A 17,542-nucleotide genomic window follows, 5' to 3' on the forward strand; every position below is an offset into this window, starting at 1 on the left:
TCTTTGATTCCAGTATTTGTGGGATCCTTCTCTAGTCTTCACCTTTCTCCCGAGTTCTGAGCAAGTGAGATTTGCTCTTTTTTTTACGCTGAATCTCTGGGGAGAGGTTTTCAGTAGGTGTCTCGTGTCTCCATGTTGGTGATGTCACCTAACTTATTTTTTTGTTTAATGACTTTTATGTTTGCTTTTTCCCAGTGAAACTGTGTTCAAGAAGGCAAAAATAAAAGCAAAAAAGAAACCACGTAAGCGTTCAGATAGTTCTGGAGGTTATAACCTTTCGGATATTATTCAGAGTCCACCATCTACAGGTTAGTGAAGAGTGTTTTAGCATATATTTCCATTTCTGTTCTTTGATGTCTACTCATTATCTGTTTCATTTACATGTGTTAAATCCTGTTATATGCAATCCTCTGGGGCTACTGAAATAGGAGGTAGTCATCTTTGGGAAACTACAGAAAATTAAAATGTGATGTGGTAAGTGCTCTGATTGAAGTTCATGGAGCACAAACAAGCACAGCACCCAAACTAGTCTGAGAAGATAAGAGCAGACCTCTTGGTGGAAAGTGACATTTGAACTGGATCTTGAAAAACAAAGGGAAGTTAACCATTTAGTAAAGGAGGCAAGTAGACATATTAAACAAAGGGGGCAATATGTTCCCAAGCTTAGAGGCAATAGAAAGAACTGCACATTTCTTTTGCATATAATTCAGCATGGCTCAGCTGTATTAGGGTATGTGCAGACAGGAGATAGGTTATAGAGCTTCAGATTTTGGAAGGTCTTGTGTATCAAACTAAAGAGTTTGGATTTTATTCTGAAAGCTATTCTGAAGGATTTTTTTCTGAAGGTTGGGTGGCTGTTGATGGATTTTTAAAGTAGAATGTAACTGGATAAGATTTATCATTTCAGAGAGAGCACTCTGTCAAGTAGCATAGAGGATTAGAGGTGGACAAAATGGGGCAAATTTACTAGTATCAAGTAGATTTAATTCAAATATGTCAGTTCTGCAAGCAAGATGCCAAGGGAGATGTCATTCATGTGAGTAAAGAGGTTATAATGTAGTAATAGAATATACAACACACTTTATATTTAGGCTGCATGTGAGCCTGTTTGAAAGTAAAGGTTACTTAGTTTTTCTAAAATTTTTTATTTTGAAAATTGAATTTCCTGAAAAGTTGAAAGAAAAATTCCATGAACACCTATATATCCTTTCCGCCTAGGTTTATTGAATGCTAAATTCCTACCACGTTTGCTTTTTCTTGCAGGTTCTTACTTGTGTACTCTTCCCCACCACATATCCTGTATGCGTACACACAGAGGTACACACATTATGTATACACACACACACACATACAAATATCTGTATATTTATCTATGTAAAGTCTTTTTTGCTAATCCATTTGGAAGTAAATTGTAGACATAATGACACTTCTCTCCAAAACACTTTAATACGAATCTCCTAAGGATAAGAATCTTATTTTATAGAACCATAATACCATTAATCACACCTAAGACAATTAACATTAATTCATTATTGTTACCTAGTATTATATTTCGTATCTAGATTTCCCTAATTGTCAAAAAATGTTTTTAAAGTAATTTTTGTTAGAACCTTTTAAAAAAAATCTATGATCCTATTAAGATTCACATTGCCTTTGGTTATTAATGTTTCTTTAGTCTCTGTAACTAGAACAGCGTCCCACACACACATACCCCACCACTGCCCTCCCTTGCCCCCCAAAGTTCAGGCCAGTTGTATTATGTAATGAATATCCCATAGTCCAGATTTGTCTGACTAGATTCAGATTAAACTATCTGAATTTTTAACAGTTTCTTTAGATGAAACACGGCATTTGATTATAAAATAATGCAACTGCAGTATGGCTTTCAGAAATGGGAGGTATGTCTATAACAGTAAGATATAACCTGGTGCAGTAGAATCAACCTTATACAAATGGCTTTGGAAAGTAAAAGTGCACATTGTTTTGTGTCCACTTGAAAAAAATACCTGTTAATCAGGGCAAAGAAAAAGTATCTTTTTAGATACTATAAATTAAGTTACCTTACATGTTAGATAGGTAGATTTTTATAGCACAAAAGGTATAAAAAAGATCGATAATATACCCACCTTGATTTGTGAAACACTGAAGATCTGAATCAGAAGACCCAGTAAATGTACCTTTCCAAATTAAAAATTCTGCAATTTTGTTTTCTCTGTTGTATTTGTGAGAGTCTTAGAATTTCAGACCTGGAAGAAACATAAGTTAAGAACTAATTTATGTCCCTTACTTTAAACATGAGGAAACAAGCTTAGAAAACTTAAGTGATTTTGAGGTAGCAACAGAAATAGAATTTGCTCCCTTGATTCCAGTTCCTTATTCTTCCTGCTATACCATTGTTTCTGTGGCCAAAGTAGGTAATGATTAAAAAGTTAATTTAATTGGGGGCCAAAAAGATTTTTTCTGGAAGAAAATTTGAATTTGAGGCAAATTTTGTCAGAGATAGTCATGTGAAGGCTTACCATTTATGTTGATCCTTAAAGTAAAGTTAGACAAAAGAAATTCTGTGAAATCGTTTTTAATCAAAAATAATTGTTGGCGATATTACTCTTAATTTTTATTCACTAGTTTTATTTCTAATTGACTTTTGGGAGCTTTCCAATATTAAATATACTTTCTCGGATGAAAATTTGCAACTTTTTTATTCAAAAGATTGTGGAAAAATAAAAAACTTGAATGTTATTTCCAAATTGTACTTTAGCAGTGATAAAAACAAAAGTACTATAGCTTTCAAGATGATGTAGTTTAAAGGAAACAACACTTATTTGAATGTGTGAGATGGTACGTTTTATTTATTTTTAAGTCAGTTGTACAACTTTTAGTTACAACTCATATAGTGTGTTTATTTTAAAGTTTTCTAATTTTAGTACTTCATTTAGAATCCAATAAATTTGTGAAAATGAAAACCTGAACCTAAGGCAAAGGTTTACTATTTACTCTGTATATATTTGAAATGACTTTTCTGTGTCATTGCATCTGGATGCTGGAGATGGCGAGGAAGCAGATTATTTAGCCTGCATAAGAGAGGAAATGGTATACACATTTCATTACAACCCTCTTGCTTCAGGTGATAAGCTAATGAAAAACTGACTCTGAATCAAAAAGAAAGATTTTATGCAGAAGGAAAAACCGGCCAGTCTGCTAGTGAGATGAGAGGCCACAGTGCTTCTTCCCCCAGAATGGGGTCAGCTCCACTGTGCATGGGCTGCATAAAAGTTGGTATAATTGAAATTAATAAAACTGTTATTTTAAAATCTCTTTCATTTCAATTTTTCACTTAAACTTATTTCTTGTTCCAATTGGCTTGAATTATTGAGATTTTGGTACAGAGAATATAACTTAATGTTATTAAATCTGGATAAATGGAAACTTTTTGCTTTCTGTTGATTTATTGAGTATAATACCTGTGTGTTAAAATATTTTTTTTTAATTTCACATTTTAGGATTAGTAAAGTCTGGTAAGAACAGTTCTGTGGAATCTCTGCCAGAACTGTTGACATCAGATTCTGAAGGAAGCTACGCAGGAGTGGGTAGTCCTAGAGATTTACAATCCCCTGATTTCACAACAGGATTTCATTCTGATAAGATTGAGGTTTGTTTATTATTTATTAATTAATGTACTATTTCCTTAATGTCAAATTTTAGTTTGGTAGACAGTCTACCTTTAGTTTTTCATTATTTTTACTCTAACCTTAAAACACTCTCCTTGCTGGTTTTTAAGAAGTTATGATCAATGGCACAATATATGCAGTATTAGTTTTCTGAAATTTGTATAACTTTTCCAGTTTTTAAGAGTTAATGGAAATTTGCACCCTTTATGACTTCATATTTCTAGTCTTCTGATACTAAAATGTGATATTGATGTAAAACATAGCAACAGAGTATAGACATTGACAAAGTATGTTTACAGCTAAATTTAAGTCTTATTTTGCAAAATGTCAGTTAATTCCAGCCAAAATTTGTCAAGGAAAATGATTTTGAAAACAAGCCTGATTCCAAATTCTGCATAGTCTCTTTCCTCCATGCTATAAACTGTAGAAAACAATCTGGAATGACTGAGTTCTTCTCCTAATCTAACACAATTAACATTAAGCTGCAGGATTTTAGTCTTGTCAACTCTGGGGAAGCCATTTTTAAGACATCTCTTAGCATTTATATTCTGTAATTATTCATCCACAGGGAAGGAGAATGTCTAATGAGATAGGTCATTTCTCTCTAGTCCCTACACATCTACAAAATATACTGGAACTTCTAGAAATTTCAGAGACAATGAAAATTTACCTTTCATCCTTGAGTCTTCTAAGCCTCAAGGATTGATTTTTTTTAATGCGTTTTTTAATTGTGAACTTTAACATATATACATAACAGAGATAACTTTCCAAAGTACAATTTAACAAGTAGAGAGCAAATTTCAAAGAATGTTATAGATTACACTTCCACAATTTCAGTTATTTCCGTTATTGTAAAATATAACATATATAGAGAAAGGTGTTAACTTTCAAAAAAATTTTTTTAATTTGGGTAGATTTGGGGCAATTCATATTAGTATTAAAGTTAGTCAGAAAAACAGAACATCTGGCAGCAGCAATACCCTTTAATAAATCCCTTGACCTATTGTAATAGCAACATTTATAAGGTGCCTCCTTAAAAAAATTATGGTAATAAATACACATATATTTAACTTAAAATTTTATGTTTTAACCATTTTTAAGTGTACAGTTCAGTGGCATTAATTACTTTTACATTGTTGTGCTATCAATACCATCTTCCTTTACTAAAACTTTTCATCATCTAAAACAGAAACTCTTTACCCATTAAGCAATAACTCCCCTTCTCCACCCTTCTCCTCTCCACCCCTGTAACCTCTAATCTACTTTCTGTCTCTATAAATTTGTTTATTCTAGATATTTCATAGAAGTGGAATCATATGATGTCTGCCCTTTCCTGTCTAGATTATTTCATTTAGCATGTTTTCAAGGTTCATCCGTGTTGTAGCATGTATCATTCCTTTTTATGGCTGAAGAGTAGTTCATTGTATGGATGTATCACATTTTGTTTATTCATTCATCTGTCAATGGACATTTGGGTTGTACCTACCTTTTAGCTATTGTGAGTAATGCTGCTATGAACTTTGGTATATAAATATTTATTTGAGTCAATGTTTTCATTTCTTTGGGATACTTACCTAGAAGTGAAATTGCTGGGTCATATGGTAATTCTATGATTAACTTCTTGAGGGACTGCCAAACTGTTTTCCACAGCAGCTGTACCACTTTACGTTCCCACCACCAGTGAAGAAGAGTTCCAATTTCTCCACATCCTCACCAACACTTGTATTTTCCATTTAAAAAAAAAAAAATAACAGCCATCCTGCTGGATATGAAATGGTATTTCATTATGGCTTGAATGGTATCTCATTGTTGAGTGTCTTTTCATCTGCTTATTGTCCATTTGCATATCTTCTTTGGAGAAATGTCTATTCGAGTTCCTTTGCCTAATTTTTTTTGGTGTTAAGTTGTATTAGCCCCCTACCACCGATTTTTTAAGCTTCATTTTGAAATAATTTCAAACTTACAGGACAGTTGCAAAAATAATACAAACCCCATTACGGAGAACTTCAACGTACACCCTACCCAAATACCCAGATCCGCCAACTTTTAATGTTTTGCCACTTTTGCCATATCATTTTTTCTTCCTCTTTCCTTTCTTCCTTCCTCCCACTCTCCATCTATTTTTTAAACATTGGAGAATAGGTTGTATAATTTATGCTCTTTGAACACTTAATTCCATTTATATTTCCTATAAACAAGGATATTCACTTATGTAACCACCTTAAGTACAGTTATCAAATTCAGGATATTTAACATTGATACAAAACTTACAGTCTATTCTCCAAGTTTTTCATATATCCGAATAATGTCCTTTATGTTCTTTTGGGCATTTTTCCTCCATTATCACCTCCAGTCTGGGATCACGTATTGCCTTTAGTGCTATTGTCTCATTAATCTCTCTCTCTCTCTCTTTCCTTTTTTTTTATTTCATATATATGTGTGTGTGTGTATATATATATATATTTATTTATTTATTTATTAAGATTGTTCACATACCATACAACTATCCAAAGATCCAAAGTATACAATCAGTTGCCCATGATACCATCATATGGCTGTGCATCCATCACCACAATTAATTCTTTTTTCAATTTTTAGAACATTTTCATTACTCCAGAAAAGAAAGAAAGACAAAAAAAGGAAACTCTAATCCTCCCATACCTCTAACCACACACCACCCCCCTCCATTATTAATTCATAGTTTTGGTATAGTACATTTGTTACTGTTGATGAAAGAATGTTAAAATACTACTAACTGTAGTATATAGTTTGCAATAGGTATATATTTTTTTCCCATATGCCCCTCTATTATTAACTTCTAGTTATAGTGTCATACGTTTGTTCTAGTTCATTAGAAAGATTTCTGATGTTTGTACAGTGTAACCATGGACATTGTCCTCCACAAGATTCCGTTTTGTACATTCCCATCTTTCCTTCTGGTGACATACATGACTCTGAGCTTACCCTTTTCACCACCTTCACACACTGTTAGTTATTCTCACAACATGCTACCATCACCCCTGTCCATTTCCAAACGTTTAAGTTCACCTAGTTGAACATTTTGCTCATACTAAGCAACCGCTCTCCATTCTTTAGCCTCATTCTGTATCCTGGTAACTTATATTTCATGTCTATGAGTTTACATATTATAATTAGCTCATGTCATGAGACCCTGCAATATTTGCTTTTATGTGTCTGTCTTATTTCACTCAATATAGTGCCCTCAAGGTTTCTTCATCAACCCCTTTCTTTTAAGACAGTTTTGTTCACACACCATACATTCTGTCCTAAGTAGACAGTCGTTGGTTCCGTGTATAGTCACGTATTTATGTATTCAGCACCATTGCCACTATCTATATAAGGACATCTCCATTTCTTCCACAAAGAAGGAGGAAGAGTTAAAGAAGGCTGAGAGACAAAAGGAAAAAAGAAGAGAGAGAGAGAGAGAGAAAGCAACAACAAGAAAAAAACATGACAGCTAGGAAGCAACAAAAGGAAAGATAGCATTAACTTAAAGTAGAATAAAGAGTCAGACAATATCACCAATGCCAGGAGTCCCATACCCTTCCCCTAGTTGCCCCCCTCCATATGCATTTAGCTTTTGCATATTGCCTTTGTTATATTAAAGGAAGCATAATACAATGTTTCTGTAAATTATAGTCTCTAGTTTGCAATGACTATATTTTCTCCCCAATCCCACCCTATTTTTAACATCTTGCAATGTTGACATTCATTTGTTCTACCTCATGTAAAAATATATTTGTACCTTTTATTATAATCGTTGAGCACCTTTGATTTCCCTGAGTTAGAGAGTCCCAGTCTTTATCCTTCATCTTTTGTTCTGGTGTCCCACATGGTCCCAGCCTTCCTCTATCAACCATACTCACAGTCATCTTTGTTCAGTATACTTACATTGCTGTGGTACTACTATCTCCCAAAATTGTTTTCCAAACCTCTCACTCCTGTCTTTTCCTTTCTGTCTGCAGTGCTTCCTTTAGTGTTTCCTGTAGAGCAGGTATCTTGTTTAGAAACTCTGTCATTGTCTGTTAGAGAATATTTTAAGCTCTCCCTCATGTTTGAAGGACAGTTTTGCTGTATATAGGATTCTAGGTTGGTGGTTTTTCTCTTTCAGTATCTTAAATATATCACCCCACTTCCTTCTTGCCTCCATGGTTTCTGTTGAGAAATCCTCACGTAGTCTTATCAAGCTTCCTTTGTATGTGATGGATTGCTTTTCTCTTGCTGCTTTCAGGATTCTCTCTTTATCTTTGACGTTTGATAATCTGATTATTAATTTCTTGGCGTAGGCCTATTCATATCTCTTCTATTTGCAGTACGCTGTGCTTCTTGCATATGTAATTTTATGTCTTTCAGAAGAGATGGGAAATTTTCATTGATTATTTCCTCTATTATTGCCCCTTTTCCCTTCTCTTCTCCTTTTGGGACACCAGTGACACATACATTCCTGATTTTTGTTTTGTCCTTAAGTTCCCGGAGATGTTGCTAGTATTTTTCCATTCTTTTCTCTATCTGTTCTTTTGTGTGTAGGCTTTCAGGTGCCTTGTTCTCCAGTTCCTGAGTGTTTCTTCAGCCTTTTGAGATCTGCTCTTGTATGTTTCCATTGTGTCTTTCATCTCTTGCATTGTGCCTTTCATTTCCATAGATTCTGCCAATTGGTTTTTCGAACTTTCAATTTCTACCTTACGTTTGCCCATTGTTTTCATTACACGGTTCATCTCTTTTGCTGTGTCTTCCCTGAACTTTTTTAATTGACTCATTATTAGTTGTTTAAATTCCTGTATCTCAATTGAAGTGTAAGTTTGTTCCTTTGATTGGGCCATAACTTCATTTTTCTTAGTGTAGGTTATAGTTTTCTGTTGCCTAGGAATGGTTTCCTTAGTTACTCCAATCAGGTTTTCCCAAACCAAAATGGGCTCAGGTCCCAGAAGGAAGAACTATTCAGTATCCGGTTTCCCTGGGGGTGTGTTTTAGAAAATTGGTACACCCTGTGAGGCCTCTGGTCACTGTGCTTCTCTTCCCAGGAGATGGTGCCTGTCAGCCTGTAACTCCAGACTGGTATAAGGAGGTGTGGCCTCTGGCTGTTTTCCCCCAGGCTCTGGGGTCTGGTTCTGAATGGAAGACCGGTAGTAGAGCTGAGCCCCACTTCTTTCCTCTTAGAGAAAATAGACACCCCAGGGAGAGGTCATTAGCATTTCAATGGTCTCTCTCTGTGTGTGCTATCTTCACCCTTGTCTGGGTCAGAGCACTGAGAACTGAAAATGGCTGAGGCTTTCTCCACTGAGCTGAAGGCCCCACCTCTTTCCTCTTAGAGAAGATAGACCCCTTAGGGAGAGGTCACTAGCATTTCAGTGGTCTGTCTCTCCCTGTGCTATCTTCACTGTTGTCTGGGTCAAAGCACTGGGAACTGAAAATGGCTGAGGCTTTCTCCACTGAGCTGAAACAGAGACAGAAAACCCCCTTCAGGGCCAGTCCGTGGCCACCCTCTGACTTTCCAAGATCAGTCGTCACCCAGAGCCTCTGTTTGTTGGGGATTCGTATTGAGCAGTCCACGCTTGTTAATAAAAACCCCAATTGGAGCTCAGCTGAGCTGTATTCGCTTGTTCAAAGAGAGCTGCTTTGTAGCTCCATGAGGCTTTGCAGCTCGGGCCATGGGGGAGGGGGCTCCTGTCTTGGATCCACAGTTTTTACTTACAGATTTTATGCTGTGATTTCAGGCATTGCTCCCAATTCAGGCTGGTGTATGATGAGTGGACAGTCACGTTTGTCCCCCCGCATTTATTCTGGTTATTTATTTATTTATTTATTTATTTATTTTTTTAATCATCATTTTATTGAGATATATTCACATACCACGTAGTCATACAAAACAAATCGTACTTTCGATTGTTTACAGTACCATTATAGAGTTGTACATTCATCACCTAAATCAATCCCTGACACCTTCATTAGCACACACATAAAAATAACAAGAATAATAATTAGAGTGAAAAAGAACAATTGAAGTAAAAAAGAACACTGGGTACCTTTGTCTGTTTCTTTCCTTCCCCTATTTTTCTACTCATCCATCCATAAACTAGACAGAGTGGAGTGTGGTCCTTATGGCTTTCCCAATCCCATTGTCACCCCTCATAAGCTACATTTTTATACAACTGTCTTTGAGATTCATGGGTTCTGGGTTGTAGTTTGATAGTTTCAGGTATCCACCACCAGCTACCCCAATTCTTTAGAACCTAAAAACGGTTGTCTAAAGTGTGTGTAAGAGTGCCCACCAGAGTGACCTCTCGGCTCGTTTTGGAATCTCTCTGCCACTGAAGCTTATTTCATTTCCTTTCACATCCCCCTTTTGGTCAAGAAGATGTTCTCCGTCCCACGATGCCGGGTCTACATTCCTCCCCGGGAGTCATATTCTACGTTGCCAGGGAGATTCACTCCCCTGGGTGTCTGATCCCACGTAGGGGGGAGGGCAGTGATTTCACCTTTCAAGTTGGCTTAGCCAGAGAGAGAGGGCCACATCTGAGCAACAAAGAGGCATTCAGGAGGAGACTCTTAGGCACAAATATAGGGAGGCCTAGCCTCTCCTTTGCAGCAACCGTCTTCCCAAGGGTAAAACTTATGGTAGAGGGCTCAACCCATCAAACCACCAGTCCCCTATGTCTGTGGTCATGTTAGCAACCATGGAGGTGGGGTAGGCGAATACCCCTGCATTCTCCACAGGCTCCTCAAGGGGGCACTACATCTTTTTTTTTTTCCTTGTTTTTCTTTCTTTTTTTTTTTTTTTTTAACTTTCCCTTCTTTTTTAAATCAACTGTATGAAAAAAAAGTTAAAAAGAAAACAAACATACAATAAAAGAACATTTCAAAGAGACCATAACAAGGGAGTAAGAAAAAGACAACTAACCTAAGATAACTGCTTAACTTCCAACATGTTCCTATTTTACCCCAAGAAAGTTACATAATATAGCAACATTTCTGTGAACTTGTTCCTACTATATCCATCAGAAATTAACAGACCATAGTCATTTCTGGGCATCCCCAGAATGTTAAATACCTTATCTGTTCTTCTTGGATTATTGTTCCCCCTTCCTTAATTGCTCTCTACTGCTAGTTCCCCTACATTCTACATTATAAACCGTTTGTTTTACATTTTTCAAAGTTCACATTAGTGGTAGCGTATAATATTTCTCTTTTTGTGCCTGGCTTATTTCGCTCAGCATTATGTCTTCAAGGTTCATCCATGTTGTCATATGTTTCACAAGATCGCTCCTTCTTACTGCCGTGTAGTATTTCATCGTGTGTATATACCACCTTTTATTTATCCACTCATCTGTTGAAGGACATTTGGGTTGTTTCCATCTCTTGGCAATTGTGAATAATGCTGCTATGAACATTGGCATGCAGATATCTGTTCGTGTCACTGCTTTCCGATCTTCCGGGTATATACTGAGAAGTGCAATCGCTGGATCGAATGGTAGCTCTATATCTAGTTTTCTAAGGAACTGCCAGACTGACTTCCAGAGTGGCTGAACCATTATACAGTCCCACCAACAATGAATAAGAGTTCCAATTTCTCCACATCCCCTCCAGCATTTGTAGTTTCCTGTTTGTTTAATGGCAGCCATTCTAACCGGTGTTAGATGGTATCTCATTGTGGTTTTAATTTGCATCTCTCTAATAGCTAGTGAAGCTGAACATTTTTTCATGTGTTTCTTGGCCATTTGTATTTCCTCTTCAGAGAACTGTCTTTTCATATCTTTTGCCCATTTTATAATTGGGCTGTCTGTACTATTGTCATTGAGTTGTAGGATTTCTTTGTATATGCAAGATATCAGTCTTTTGTCAGATACATGGTTTCCAAAAATTTTTTCCCATTGAGTTGGCTGCCTCTTTACCTTTTTCAGAAATTCCTTTGAGGTGCAGAAACTTCTAAGCTTGAGGAGTTCCCATTTATCTATTTTCTCTTTTATTGCTTGTGCTTTGGGTGTAAAGTCTAGGAAGTGGCTGCCTAATACAAGGTCCTGAAGATGTTTTCCTACATTATCTTCTAGGAGTTTTATGGTACTTTCTTTTATATTGAGATCTTTGGTCCATTTTGAGTTAATTTTTGTGTAGGGGGTGAGGTAGGGGTCCTCTTTCATTCTTTTGGATATGGATATCCAAATCTCCCAGCCCCATTTGTTGAAAAGACCATTATGGCTCAGTTCAGTGACTTTGGGGGCCTTATCAAAGATCAGTCGGCCATAGATCTGAGGGTCTATCTCTGAATTCTCAATTCGATTCCATTGATCTATATGTCTATCTTTGTGCCAGTACCATGCTGTTTTGGCAACTGTGGCTTTATAATAAGCTTCAACGTCAGGGAGTGTAAGTCCTCCCACTTCGTTTTTCTTTTTTAGAGTGTCTTTAGCAATTCGAGGCATCTTCCCTTTCCAAATAAATTTGATAACTAGCTTTTCCAAGTCTGCAAAGTAGGTTGTTGGAATTTGGATTGGGATTGCATTGAATCTCTAGATGAGTTTGGGTAGAATTGACATCTTAATGACATTTAGCCTTCCTATCCATGAACATGGAATATTTTTCCATCTTTTAAGGTCCCCTTCTATTTCTTTTAGTAGAGTTATGTAGTTGTCTTTGTATAGGTCTTTTACATCTTTGTAAAAAACCAAAAATCTTAACGTCTTTGGTTAAGTTTATTCCTAGGTACTTGATTTTTTTAGTTGCTATTGAAAATGGTATCTTTTTCTTGAGTGTCTCTTCAGTTTGTTCATTTCTAGCATATAGAAACATTACTGACTTATGTGTATTAATCTTGTATCCCGCTACTTTGCTAAATTTGTTTATTAGCTCTAGTAGCTGTATTGTCGATTTCTCAGGGTTTTCTAGATATAAGATCATATCATCTGCAAACAATGACAGTTTTACTTCTTCTTTTCCAATTTGGATGCCTTTTATTTCTTTGTCTTGCCGGATTGCCCTGGCTAGCACTTCCAGCACAATGTTGAATAACAGTGGTGATAGCGGGCATCCTTGTCTTGTTCCTGATCTTAGAGGGAAGACTTTCAGTCTCTCTCCATTGAGTACTATGCTGGCTGTGGGTTTTTCATATATGCCCTTTATCATGTTGAGGAAATTTCCTCAATTCCTACCTTTTGAAGTGTTTTTATCAAAAACGGATGTTGGATTTTGTCAAATGCTTTTTCAGCATCTATTGAGATGATCAATTGATTTTTCCTTTTCGAGTTTTTAATGTATTGTAGTACATTGATTGTTTTTCTTATGTTGAACCATCCTTGCATGCCTGGAATGAACCCCACTTGGTCATGGTGTATGATTTTTTTAATGTGTCTTTGGATTCGATTTGCAAGTATTTTGTTGAGGATTTTTGCATCTATTTTCATTAGGGAGATTGGCCGGTAGTTTTCCTTTTTTGTAGCATCTTTGCCTGGTTTTGGTATTAGATTGATGTTAGCTTCATAAAATGAGTTAGGTAGTGTTCCATTTTCTTCAATGTTTTGAAAGAGTTTGAGTAAGATTGGTGTCAGTTCTTTCTGGAAAGTTTGGTAGAATTCCCCTGTGAAGCCATCTGGCCCTGGGCATTTATTTGTGGGAAGATTTTTGATGACTGATTGGATCTCTTTGCTTGTGATGGGTTGGTTGAGGTCTTCTATTTCTTCTCTGGTCAGTCTAGGTTGTTCATATGTTTCCAGGAAATTGTCCATTTCTTCTACATTGTCCAGTTTGTTGCCATACAGTTGTTCATAATATCCTCTTATAATTTTTTTAATTTCTTCAGGATCTGCAGTTATGTCACCTTTTTCATTCATTATTTTGTTTATATGGGTCTTCTCTCTTTTTGATTTTGTCAGTCTAGCTAGGGGCTTGTCAATCTTGTTGATCTTCTCAAAGAACCAACTTTTGGTGATATTTATCCTCTCTATTGTTTTTTTGTTCTCTATGTCATTTATTTCTGCTTTAATCCTTGTTATTTCTTTTCTTCTACTTGGTTTAGGATTGGTTTGCTGTTCATTTTCTAGCTTCTTCAGTTGATCCATTAGTTCTTTGATTTTGGCTCTTTCTTCCTTTTTAATATATGCGTTTAGTGCTATAAATTTCCCCCTTAGCACTGCTTTTGCTGCATCCCATAGGTTTTGGTATGTTGTGTTCTCATTTTCATTCGTCTCTATATATTTAGCAATTTCTCTTGCTATTTCTTCTTTAACCCACTGATTGTTTAGGAGTGTGTTGTTTAACCTCCAGGTATTTGTGAATTTTCTAAGTCTCTGATGGTTATTGACTTCTAATTGTATTCCACTGTGGTCAGAGAATGTGCTTTGAATAATTTCAATCTTTTTAAATTTATTGAGGCTTGTTTTATGTCCCAGCATATGATCTATTTTGGAGAAAGTTCCGTGAGCACTAGAAAAGTATGTGTATCCTGGTGATTTGGGATGTAATGTCCTGTATATGTCTGTTAAATCTAATTCATTTATCAGATTGTTTAGGTTTTCAATTTCCTTATTGGTCTTCTGTCTGGCTGATCTATCTATAGGAGAGAGTGATGTGTTGAAGTCTCCCACAATTATTGTGGAAACATCAATTGCTTCCGTTAGTTTTGCCAGTGTTTCTCTCATGTATTTTGTGGCACCTTGATTGGGTGCATAGACATTTACGATAGTTATTTCTTCTTGGTGAATTGCCCCTTTTATTAGTATGTAGTGGCCTTCTTTGTCTCTCAAAACATCCCTGCATTTGAAGTCTATTTTATCTGAGATTAATACTGCTACACCTGCTTTCTTTTGGCTGTAGCTTGCATGAAATATTTTTTTCCATCCTTTCACTTTCAGTTTCTTTGTGTCCCTGTGTCTAAGATGAGTCTCTTGTATGCAACATATTGATGGTTCATTTTTTTTGATCCATTCTGCGAATCTATATCTTTTAATTGGGGAGTTTAATCCATTTACATTCAACGTTATAACCGTGAAGGCATTTCTTGAATCGGCCATCTTATCCTTTGGTTTATGTTTGCCATATTTTTCCCTCTCTCTATTAATATCCTTTATTGTACCCATACCAAATCTCTTTAGTACTGAACCTTTCTCCAAGTCTCTCTGTCCTGTCTTTGTTTCTCTGTCTGTAGGGCTCTCTTTAGTATCTCCAGTAGGGCAGGTCTCTTGTTAGCAAATTCTCTCAGCATTTGTTTGTCTGTGAAAAATTTAAGCTCTCCCTCAAATTTGAAGGAGAGCTTTGGTGGATAAAGTATTCTTGGCTGGAAATTTTTCTCACTCAGAATTTTAAATATATCATGCCACTGCCTTCTTGCCTCCATGGTGGCTGCTGAGTAGTCACTACTTAGTCTTATGCTGTTTCCTTTGTATGTGGTGAATTGCTTTTCTCTTGCTGCTTTCAGAACTTGCTCCTTCTCTTCCGTGTTTGACAGTGTGATCAGTATATGTCTCGGAGTGGGTTTATTTGGATTTATTCTATTTGGAGTTCGCTGAGCATTTATGATTTGTGTATTTATGTTGTTTAGAAGATTTGGGAAGTTTTCCCCAACAATTTCTTTGAATACTCTTCCTAGACCTTTACCCTTTTCTTCCCCTTCTGGGACACCAATGAGTCTTATATTTGGATGTTTCATATTATCTATCATATCCCTGAGGTCCATTTCGATTTTTTCAAATTTTTTCCCCATTCTTTCTTTTATGCTTTCATTTTCCATTCTGTCATCTTCGAGGTCACTGATTCGTTGTTCAACTTCCTCTAGTCTTGTACTATGAGTGTCTAGAATCTTTTTAATTTGGTCAACAGTTTCTTTAATTTCCATAAGATCATCCATTTTTTTATTTAGTCTTGCAATGTCTTCTTTATGCTCTTCTAGAGTCTTCTTGATTTCCTTTATATCCTGTACTATGGTCTCATTGTTCATCTTTAGTTCTTTGAGTAGCTGCTCTAGGTGCTGTGTCTCTTCTGGTCTTTTGATTTGGGTGCTTGGGCTTGGGTTATCCATATCGTCTGGTTTTTTCATATGCTTTATAATTTTCTGTTGTTTTTGGCCTCGTGGCATTTGCTGAACTTGATAGGGTTCTTTTAGGATTTGTAGACCTATTGAAGTCCTTATCTCTAATTTATCAGATCTACAGCTTCGTGGAGTACACTTTCTCTAACTAACCAGCAGGTGGCGTCCACGAGCCACCTGTTCTCCACAAGCCAGTTCTCCCCTGCTTAGCCTTTTTGGTGAGTGGAGGAATGAGTCTTGTGGGGCCCAATTGGTGTACCAAGCTTGCGTGTGTAGTTGGTGTTGCCTGCCCTGTATGTGGGGCGTGTTTCTGGGCAGTCGGGGAGGGGGGGTGGCCCTAACAATCAAATCTCCCTGGTGATCCTAGAGTTTTAAAGCTGCTACAATAGTCTAATCCTTCAGTTCAGTCCTGCCACAGTTTGTCTCTGCCACTGACCCACAAGTCCTTGGTATTGGCGTATGGCTTCTGAGACTTGCAAGTGGGCCCCTCTTCCAGGCCGTGCACCCCGGGTCCTCTGTTGAGGGATGACTGTGCTATGTAAGAGGTGAGTGCCGTCCCCCCAGGGCAGTTCTGGGCTGCTGGGCTGTGTAGGGAGGCTCCCAGTCTGCTGAAATGATGGTTGAATGGGGCTTTGTTAATTCACACTGCTCCACCTTCCCAACTCTGGGACAATCAGCTGAGGTTGCAGGGAAGGCTAATGTCCACGCCCAGTTTTGTGGTGTGTGCCTGTTATTTGAAGCACTTCCGTCACACTGGGTTGTCTGGGGCAGCTCTGGGCTATGGGGCTGGCGATGGGCAGGAGTGTTTCCTGTCCACCAGGATGATGGCTGTGAGCGGACACCCCCCTTTTCTTGGGAAGTTGTGGTGTTTAGTGAATTTTATCAGCCACTGGATTATTGCCTTTTGTCTCAGAGCTCTCTTAGTTCTGCTCTTGACTTGACGTGCCCAAATTGAAAGTCTTTGAAGCTTTCTGTATTGGGCTTCTTAGAGTAATTGTTTTAGAAAAAGAAAAAAGGATTAAAAAAAAAAAAAAAAAAAAAAAAAGGTCCCTCCTCAGAGATCTAATGGGTTATTGAAATGCTAAGAGACAAAGCAACCAGGGCCATTAAGGAAAGGTCCACAGGGCAGAGAGATCAGCTTTTCTTTGGGATTTGCATATGCGCCTCAAGGCCTGAGCTCCGCCCTTCCCCTTTCTGTGTTCACCAGAACTCCAAAAATCCTCTGCTTTTATTTTGGAGTTTTTGTGTTGTTTTTTTTTTTCTATGCCTGTCTCCTCTCTGCTGGGCTGGCTGCTCTCATATTCTCTGGTGTCTGGTCTCAGTCTATCTATGGTTGGAGTTTGGATCAGTAGAATGAGTTTCCGATAAGGGCTGCCACTGCAGTTCTCCCTTCTCCTTCCCGGAGCTGACAGCCCCTCCTCCCCCGGGACTGAGCCTGGCAGGGAGGGGCGCGGGTCCCCTGGCCGCAAAAACTTACAGATTTCACTGATCTCAGCAGTTCGACATTTTCATGAGTGTTGTATGAAGTATGCCCAAAGGCAGATTGCTCTGTTGTGTCCAGTCCACGCAGTTCCTGGCTTTCTACCTACCCTCCTGGAGGAGTAACTAAAACATACAGCTCACCAGTCTGCCATCTTGCCCCGCCTCCTGGTTATTTATTAGTTGTTCCTGGTTGTTTATTAGTTGTTCCAGGGGGACTAACTAGCTTCCACTCCTCTCTCTATGTCTCCATCTTAGATCTCTCCTCTCTATTCTTTTAATGTAGAAACATATGACATGAGTTTTCCCATTTCAACCACTCCCAAGCATACAATTCAGTGGGATTAATCATACAGTGTAT

The 17,542-nt window shown here is 37.4% G+C and overlaps 1 protein-coding gene across 2 annotated transcripts in view; it reads left to right on the forward strand.

The window, feature by feature from the left end:
• Positions 1-17,542, forward strand: part of IBTK (inhibitor of Bruton tyrosine kinase) — a 116,869-nt gene that overhangs the window by 64,056 nt on the left and 35,271 nt on the right. For both annotated transcript variants that reach the window (XM_037843295.1, XM_037843296.1), the window contains exons 21-22: positions 196-308; positions 3,501-3,649. In XM_037843295.1, the coding sequence (XP_037699223.1) occupies positions 196-308; positions 3,501-3,649 (262 nt within the window). The remainder of the gene's footprint in view (positions 1-195; positions 309-3,500; positions 3,650-17,542) is intronic.

This window comes from Choloepus didactylus, chromosome 7 (genome assembly GCF_015220235.1).
Source record: "Choloepus didactylus isolate mChoDid1 chromosome 7, mChoDid1.pri, whole genome shotgun sequence".
Classification (NCBI taxonomy): domain Eukaryota; kingdom Metazoa; phylum Chordata; class Mammalia; order Pilosa; family Megalonychidae; genus Choloepus; species Choloepus didactylus.